At 40.2% G+C, this 8,716-nt stretch overlaps 1 protein-coding gene across 1 annotated transcript; it reads right to left on the bottom strand.

Annotated features, from left to right (window-relative positions):
- Nucleotides 1-602: 602 nt before the first annotated feature.
- LOC143633800 (UPF0481 protein At3g47200-like) lies at nt 603-2,514 on the bottom strand. The gene is made up of 2 exons (XM_077102040.1): nt 1,774-2,514; nt 603-1,346 (listed from the first exon to the last, which is right to left on the bottom strand). The coding sequence occupies exons 1-2, from the start codon at nt 2,496-2,498 to the stop codon at nt 680-682; spliced, it is 1,392 nt and encodes a 463-aa protein (XP_076958155.1). The 5' UTR covers nt 2,499-2,514; the 3' UTR covers nt 603-679.
- Nucleotides 2,515-8,716: the final 6,202 nt, after the last annotated feature.

Below are 8,716 nucleotides of genomic sequence, written 5' to 3'. Positions count from 1 at the left end.
GATCAAATAAATAAATGGCACAATAGTAATATTATGAAGAGGCTGCTGCTCAGGTTTGGTACATCGTTTTTAGTGATCGGTCAAAACTAATTATTTTTAGTGAACATATCAAAAAAACATTTTTTTAGTAAATGGGTCACAGTTATAATTTTAATAAATGATTAAACGTGACAAATTTTGAACACAAAATTTTACAATTTTAATTCTGGTGTATTATGAAGTTGATATAGTGATTAAGGATGATCATCTTTGAGCTGAAAATTTACTTTTTCCTCTTTTCTTGATGACTTAGGTAACATCAAATAAGAAGATTATTGTATTAACAAATCAGTAATCCAGTCAATGATAGGTGGTGGCGGCATGGAGATTGAGCTACGGTGGTGAAGAAATAATGTAATTTTGTGGGGAAAAGGATGAAGAGAATACTAAGCAATCATCAAGTGAAATCATTGGAGAATCTTTGAAGTGGATAAGCAAATTGTGTTTGTTAAAATGCAAAAAAAAGATGGTTATTATATTATGACATTAAACAACCCGTCCACCGATGGGTATAAAACTAGTTATATATAGTTTACAAATTAGTGAAAGTTAAAAACGTTTCAATATGCAGTCATATCATCTCATTAGTTAGGATTAAAATTAAGCAGGTGTTGATGGAGTACTAAAGCATATGGAGTCATCATCCCGGTTGGTTGATGGTGAAGTAAGTCTGCACAAAAGCAGTGACAAGTATAGCACAACCCACCAACAAACCCGCTGCCTTCCATGGACTACCAAAGTAGTCGGTAGTCAACTCCGCAAACCACATCTTATATTTGGTATCATGCAGCTTCTCAATCTCTTGCCTGATATGATGAAACATGTAAAGATTAACAGCCGGAACTTCGATCTCATCGTACATCTTTGCCACTTCTTCATCACTACCTAGACAATGAACCAATATATTATTATGTCTCAACTCTCTCACATCTTCACGTTGAGTGATCAACGATTTCATTACTCGAAGATAAGTTGAAACTCGAAAGTCATTTGGGTTACGAGGGCACATCTCATATGCGATCATGTTGAGGTAAATAGCTTTTGTATAGGAGGAGATCGCTCTATGCGCAAGCTTGAACTCACCCGACCATCGATATGACTTAAATTCCATGTCACTCGTTGACTCATCGGATACACGTCTCAAGTAAATCCATCTACTTTTGAGTTGTGTCACTGAAGCAAACGATCGGCTTAGTTTTACATAATTATAATTTTCACCAGGTTTTAACTCTTGCATTATTTTTGACATTTCAGGAGAACGACCAGAAGATGGTGAATGAAGAGCAAAAAGCGAAATGAAATAAGACCTGCACATAGGTGTGTAAATGAGTCAAGCTCCTAGATTACTAAGAACTTGAATTGAGACGGGTTGTTGAGAAAAAGTAATGTTATATAATAAATGGAACCAACCGGGAGCTTCACCTACTTATCAAGCTCAAGTTGGCTTCTAAGCCTAAACGAGCCTAATATTTAAATAAACTTTATTAATATATTTATAAAATAGTAAATATTATGAATATAAAAATTGATTAACAAAATAGCATAATGTGTTATATATAAAAACTCATGTGTGTGTGTATATATTATTAAAAATGTTTATGCATTAACTAATAAATAATAGGTTAGCCTTGAAAGTAAGTAAAAAGCCAAGTTCGAGATTACTCTCCTAAGTTAAAGGAGACGAGCTTGAGCCTAGTTGTACTCGAGCTCAGTACTACTTGTTTACACCCCTACCTGTACAGCTCGAGAAGATGAAGCGGTTGTTGGGTATATTCCAAAACATTCTTATCCTTCAGGATCATCACCTCGCCATAGTTTAAGTAGTTAAAGAATCCGTTCAGGATATTTTCGCCTTTATCATCCGGGTATTTCAGCTTCAACAAAACTTCCAGTATTACAAAAGGGATCTGGTTCTCTAGTAACAAAATATCACGTGATATGTTTATAACTCCTATTGCGCCCAGGTGATCAGCATTTAAAAATATAATCTCATGTCTATGCGACAGGCATTCGATATAGAACAAAACAAAACAAGCATCGTGTAACATCATTTGACTAAATTCTTTGTCGGTGTAAGAATCGGTAGAACCATCCATATAACACTTTCTGGCATCATGTACCACCTCAAACACTTTGTTGTATAATGCATCTACGGTTTTTCCGGTGCCTAAAGTATACTCTTCTAATGCTATGAGTTTGTACTTCTCAGCTTGAGCAAGCTCGGGTCGGTTATGGTGGTACGGACCAAGAGAAACCACTGCAGGCTCGTAACAGTCACTGTTCTTACGTCCTTTCTTGGTTTTTAAGAGTAACGGTGGTACTTTTTCAATGTGTCGTTCACGCTTGCAGCTTCTGGTGGTCTCCTTGCCAGTTAGGCAGTCAATCCACTCCTTGGCTACACTTTTGTTGTCGTGAATATTATGAGGGATTCTAACCAACACACACTCACTTTCACTCATCTCCGTTGGCTTTGAGCTGTTGAAATATAATACTCTAGTAGTTAAAAGTAGCTCAAATACATACAAAAAAAAAGAGACTAAATTATTCTATAAAGTTACGTACGGATAAGAGACTTTCTAAATAAAGACGTTAGGATACGTCTCTCCATATCTCTACCACCCTTCGACCAACGTTCCGCCCAAGGCCGGCCATGGCATATGGCAGGGTAGTCGACGGCCATAGCCCCGACTACCCGCCAGGCCCGGAATTTATTTATTTTTTAAATTATATATATTTTTATAAAAAAACTATATCTATACTTAATGCTTTAACAAAATTACATAACAACCAACTTGGTCTAGTGGCAAAGAAGTATGACTCACAACCAAAACCAAAAGGTTGTGACTTCTAGCCTCATTTAATACATCTTTTAGACTATTTTTTACACATTAGTTTTTTAACAACCCGAACCCTCCTACAACATTTACCGATCTACCAATGCTCATCCGTCAACTCCTCCTCCCTCGATTCACCAACGTCAACTTTGTCAACTCCTCCACCGATTCTTCTCACCACCACCGATTCTCCCCGCCACCATGGCACCACCGTCTACATGGAAATTAACTTCAACGTGTCCCGCATGTCAGACTACTCATAGGTAAATCCTTGAACAATCGGACCAAGTTGATTAGTTTTGTTGATAAATCCTTGATTAATCAGTCTTCTTGGCTTTTGGGTCGATGTGATTTCGATAAACATAACGGTGGGAGCGGCGGCTTTCCCACAACTCACGGTCAACTACGGGTGGGAATGACCTCTCGGTCTCGCAGCGTTGTTTTACCGGTGATTTTGTAAACAGATAATTTGTATTATTAATGAATTATTACGTTTAATAGGGGAATTGATCAGGGTGTTTTTGTGAAACAAGTGTAGGTTTTCTTAATCACGTTCACTATTTATTATCGACTATTATGTTATGTTAGCTTTTTGAATGATAATTGATGATTATGTTATGATATTGGACGATTGTGTTGGTTTTTGTTATATTATAAGATGATTGCCTTAAATATTGGATGGTTTGTATATAAAGTTTGGATGGTAAAATTGATATTTTTTTTAAAACTTTTACAAAGTTTTAGGTTAAAGTTAAAAAAAACATCATGTTTTTATAATTTTGTAGGGGTAGAAATATTTTTTTTATAAAATTTTAAGTTAAAGTTTTGAAAAAATTGTGTTTTATAAACTTCAGAAGGGTAAATGAAGACTTAATAAAGTTTGAGGTTAAAATTTTAAAAAGAAGACTTTAAAAATTTCAGAAGGATAAATGAAGACTTTATAAACGCCCTCGCTTCCCTCCTCCTCCTTCCTTTTTCCTTCGCCTTCTACCACAATCCTCCCTCTCTTACCCTCATCGTTCTCTGTGGATTCCTCCTTATTGGCCTCCTAGGAACCGATTAACCACCGATTCCAGAACCGATTTCGTTGAGAATTTAAAAGGACCTGAAGTTTTCGTTCGTCAATAATAACAGCAGCAAGCATTCAATTCTATATTGGATTTCTAGTTTTGGTTTCTATTCAAATTATCTATTTTGGTGGTTAATACGTGTTGCATGCCAGGTGTTCGACGAAATTACGACTTAGGTTCAGATAAGTTAAAGGTTGTTTACTTGTATTTGGGTGCTTAAGGGGGTATTTTGAGTTGGAGTTCTACCCAATTTGCTTTATTTTGGAGTTATACCTTCCTCCTTTTATGCCTTAGCGGTTGTTGTGGGGTGCTAGATGGGGGTGAGCAACCCGTGGTTGCTCCCCTCCTTCGAGTGTGAGGGGTTTGGTCTTTGATTCTTGCTCTAACTCATCTCGAGTCGGGGTCTTTAGGGGTCCGTTATCTTTTGTGATTTGTTTGTTTTCTCTTCTCATATGTACATGGCTACCATAAAAAGAATTCGAAACGTTATTACAGGAGGGCTTGGTCCTAGCTCCACTAACGGTTTAAGGCCATGCCCCTTTAAGCATTTCCACGAGTGTAAGGATGGTAGACCTGGGTCCTCGGGGTTTTTCCGCCTACTTGAGCACATGCAAAGTACCCATTACAAAACGGATACTCGGAAGAACCTTTTAAAAGATGCTATCTCCAAGGATTTGGGCCTTTTTATAGATGTTGGGGAAGCCCTTCGGGCGGGGGATAAATGGTTATGTGGGAGGTGCATGACGTTGCATGCCCTTAGCAGGGGGTGCAAGCATGTTGATGGTGTCTATTCTTTTTCTATGGATTCTGGAGATGTTGGAGAATTCATCGTTGGGATCCAGAAACCTAATCGTGTGTCTGTGGATAGGGACCCAAGTCCATCTGTAGGAGTGGTTGGGGATGTATCCCTTTTGGAACGGGCTTTCTCCCTTCCCATTCAAACGGTTAAGAGCATTCCCCCAAGTTGTCGTTTGGCGTTTGCTCAGACTTTGGCATGTGCTTTACGCAAGGTAGTGGATTCACCAGGCTCGATTGAGAATTGGGTCAAATTACTATTGTTGCGGCGTTGTACTTTAAGGGTGGTGAAACCTTCCACTAGGCAGGAACGCAGGTCAGGGAATCGAAAGTCTTTGCAATGTAGTAGCATTCAGCAAGCACTTGCAGTGTGGAAAGATGGATCTGGTTTTGCTGACTTTGTTCTTTCTCTCTTTGATAACGTGGGGGGAGCACTTTTTCTAAAAGAGAGGTGAGAGGGGAGGAGGGTTCTGAAAAAAGCCTCAATATTAAACAATATCTCAGGAAAGTCAGGGATGGTCATTTCACAGCTGTCGTCAAGGTATTATACTCAAGTGGGGTTGCCCCTCTCGGAGATTCAACCATGAAAGCCCTCATTGATGAACACCCAGTGGTGCCGCCTCCGTCCTTGCCTTCTAGCTCTTTCGCCCTGCCTACTCTCTCGGTGGATGGGGACTGTGTGCTTAGATTTATCCGATCATTTCCTAAAGGGACCTCATGCTGGAGAGACGGGATGCGGGCGCAACACTTGTTGGACGTTCTTAGTGGTGAGGGATCAGTGACTTCCATGGGTCTGCTCTCAGCCATCACTGAAGTCGTCAACTTATGGCTAGGGGGTCTGTGCCCCAAAGTGCTCGCTAAGTTTATTGTTTCGGCCCCCCTTACCCCTTTATTAAAGCCGGATAATGGAATTCGGCCCATTGCTGTGGGGGCTGTCTGGCGTAGGTTGGTTTCTAAAATGGCTATGAAGATGGTTGGGAAGGAAATGACTCAGTATTTAGGGGACTTTCAGTCTGGGGTTGGACCCCTAACCGGTTTCTTAACTCCTTTCACGCGGACGGTTCTTTAGCTATGCTTACTGTGGACTTCTCCAACGCCTTCAATATGGTCGACCGCACAGCCCTTCTCCGGGAGGTTCATCATCATTGCCCGTCTATCTATCTATGGGTCCAGTTCCTTTATGCCCAGCCGGCTAGGTTGTATGTTGTGATGACTGTATAGGGGCTAATACTGGGGTTCAGCAGGGAGACCCCATTGGGCCCCTCCTCTTTGCCTTAGCCTTACACCCTCTTGTTCTCCGGGTACAAAATGGCTGTAACCTCCCATTTCATGCTTGGTACTTGGATGATGGGACTATTATTGGTGGTGCCAACGAAGTCGCTAAAGCCCTAGACATTATCAGCTCGGAAGGGCCATCATTGGGGCTTCAACTTAATATTAAGAAAACCGAGGTTTTTTGGCCAACGTGTAATGGAGTGAAAGTTAAAGATGGGTTTTTCCCTAGTGGGATTGGTAGACCAGAGAGAGGGGTGAAGCTCCTTTGAGGGGCTGTTAGTCGAGATCCCTACTTTATTAAGGAGTTGGCGAAGCGGAGAGCATCTCGTGCGGTTGATCTTATGAAACTCTTACCTTGCCTTAGGGATCCCCAGAGCGAACTCCTCCTGCTTAGGTCTTGCATGGGGGTTGCTAAGTTGCTTTTTGGGTTACGAACATGCCACCCCCATATGATGGATGATGCGGTATCCTGTTTTGATAAGGGGCTTCGAGAAGCCATTGAAGACATAGTTGTATGTGGAGGCCCGTTCTTTGGTGATCTTCAGTGGCGACTTGCATCTTTACCGATGCGCTCGGGGGGTTTAGGCCTTCTTTCGGCTCATGATGTTGGGGTTTACGCTTTTTTAGCGTCGAGGGCTCAGTCTTGGAAGCTATAGAATCACATCTTAAGGAATAGCGGAGTTGTCGACTTGGACTCAGACTACGTGCAGGCCCTGGAACGCCTAAATGGCGCTCTCCCAGACTTTGACATTTGCGGTTTCTCTAATAAGGACACCGCCCCACCAAAGCCTCAAAAAACTTTGGCGAATTCTTTTTTTGGCAAAATCGCTCAGAGCCTGGGAGAAGTTTTTGGATTGTCCCCCCGACAGAAGGCGGTTATTGAATGCTTACAAGATCCTCATGCCCAAGATTTTCTGACCGTTATCCCGATTGATGGCTTGGGCCAAAGCATGTATGCGTTCGAGTATAGGGCCATTCTTAAGTACCGTTTGATGGTCCCAATGTACCCAGAAGACGAAACATGTCCGATCTGCCACAAGGCTTGCCTGGATAAATTCGGAGAGCATGCGGTTCATTGCAAGGAGATGCCTGGGTTCAAATACCGACATGATTCGGTGCGGGACGTTCTTTGGGACATCTTAAGGCGAGCTAAGATATCAGCTAAAAAGGAAGCCCCCGTAAACTTCCTTACCACGGAAGGGAGATCCACTCTACGACCGGCATATTTGCTCGTCTTTGGTTGGGCCGGGGGAAACACGCTTGTTTTGACCTCACAGGGGTATCTCCTTTAGCTGGTTTGAGGGATAATGGGTTTGTATCTGGGCAAGCAATGAAAATGGCTGAAACGAAGAAGGTGGAGAAACATGCTAAATCTGCGAAGAGAACCAACATGTTTTTGTCCCTCTGGCTTTTGATACCTTTGGCTACTTGGCACCGGAAACTATCCGTTTCCTAACCAGGGTCCAACGGGTTGTGCATAGCAATGTGTCGACTCTAAAGGGGCAGGGGTATGTCTTTAGCAGGTTAGGTTTTGTAATTCAGAAAGGGATGACGGCGCAGCTTGTTGCCCGCCTACCTGCTATGTTGATGTAATATCTATGTTTCTATATAATGAGGATTTATGATTTGTTATTAAAAAGAAATTGTTTTTTTTTTAAAAATTTGGAAGAAAACTTTGGCTAACGGACGCAAACTAATGCTTCTAAACCATAAGGACATAATATGAATGTTAAAAGGGGTATAATAGTCATTTCGTTATTTTATTGGACGAAATGACTTACTTTTTCCCTGCTTTTAAACCATCAGTATTCAAGTGCGTCTGTGTTATAACCACAAGAACACAAACATGAATAATCTGTAATCTAAATGAGAAAAACTACTTGTTTAGTTAACATGCTTATTTATAACGCAAATTATGTTAAAGCATACGCTGTCTATATAAATATGTCGATGCACAGGTGACCAATACATTTTCACAAGCATCTTCCAACAACCCCGCCACGCAACATAGGTTCTATTACGAGTTTTAAAGTATCAAAATTGCCGCTGTTTTTGACTGTTTTTGTTATTAATTATAAATTTCATCAATTCTATAAGCTCAAATATATTTATATATACTACATTATTCTTTTTTAGAAGTTATAACATAAAATCATAACATTTTAATTTCTCTAATATGAGTAATTGCTTATTTTGTTTCTTTAAAAATGACATTTAAGAAAAAGAAAGATCTAACGCATTTGTGATATAACTTTTAGGCTATACCGTTATATGGTGTATTATCCTCTGTAGTACAGGGACAGCTGTGATGATAGAGTACTCGTCACGGGGACAGAAACGATACGGGGACATTTCCTAAACGTTTCCGGTTAATGGGAACAGATCCAAACCGTTTCGGAGACATTTTTTTTTATTTTTAGGGTTTTAAGATTTCCGATCTGGATAATAGATGAAGTTGACGACGTTGTAAAGATAAGTTGCAGGTGGGAGGCAGCTGGCATTAGGGTTTGAGGGAGGAGACAACGATCTATTTGTTTATTTTTATACTAAATTTACACTTTCCATCTTTGAAGGCATAGTCATTATTTAAAATCTACCTCAAAATTTTTACGTGTATTTATTTATAAAATTGAAAAAACACTTATAAAAAATCAATCAAATTTATTACGATTAATACCGATTAACTAAAACACTATATAGTCA

Source organism: Bidens hawaiensis, unplaced genomic scaffold, assembly GCF_021521415.1.
Source record: "Bidens hawaiensis isolate Kalapana, Puna unplaced genomic scaffold, B.hawaiensis_p1.1 tig00006907_1, whole genome shotgun sequence".
Lineage (NCBI taxonomy): Eukaryota > Viridiplantae > Streptophyta > Magnoliopsida > Asterales > Asteraceae > Bidens > Bidens hawaiensis.
Note: the sequence above shows the minus strand (reverse complement) of the source record. Positions and strands in the feature narration are given on the sequence as shown.

Bases quoted from the DNA above. Each gene is read 5' to 3' on its own strand.
- LOC143633800 (XM_077102040.1), bottom strand. From the start codon at position 2,498: ATGAGTGAAAGTGAGTGTGTGTTGGTTAGAATCCCTCATAATATTCAC. The intron at 1,347-1,773 runs GTAGGGGTGTAA...ACCTATGTGCAG, and splicing joins CATCTTCTCGAGCTGTACAG to GTCTTATTTCATTTCGCTTT.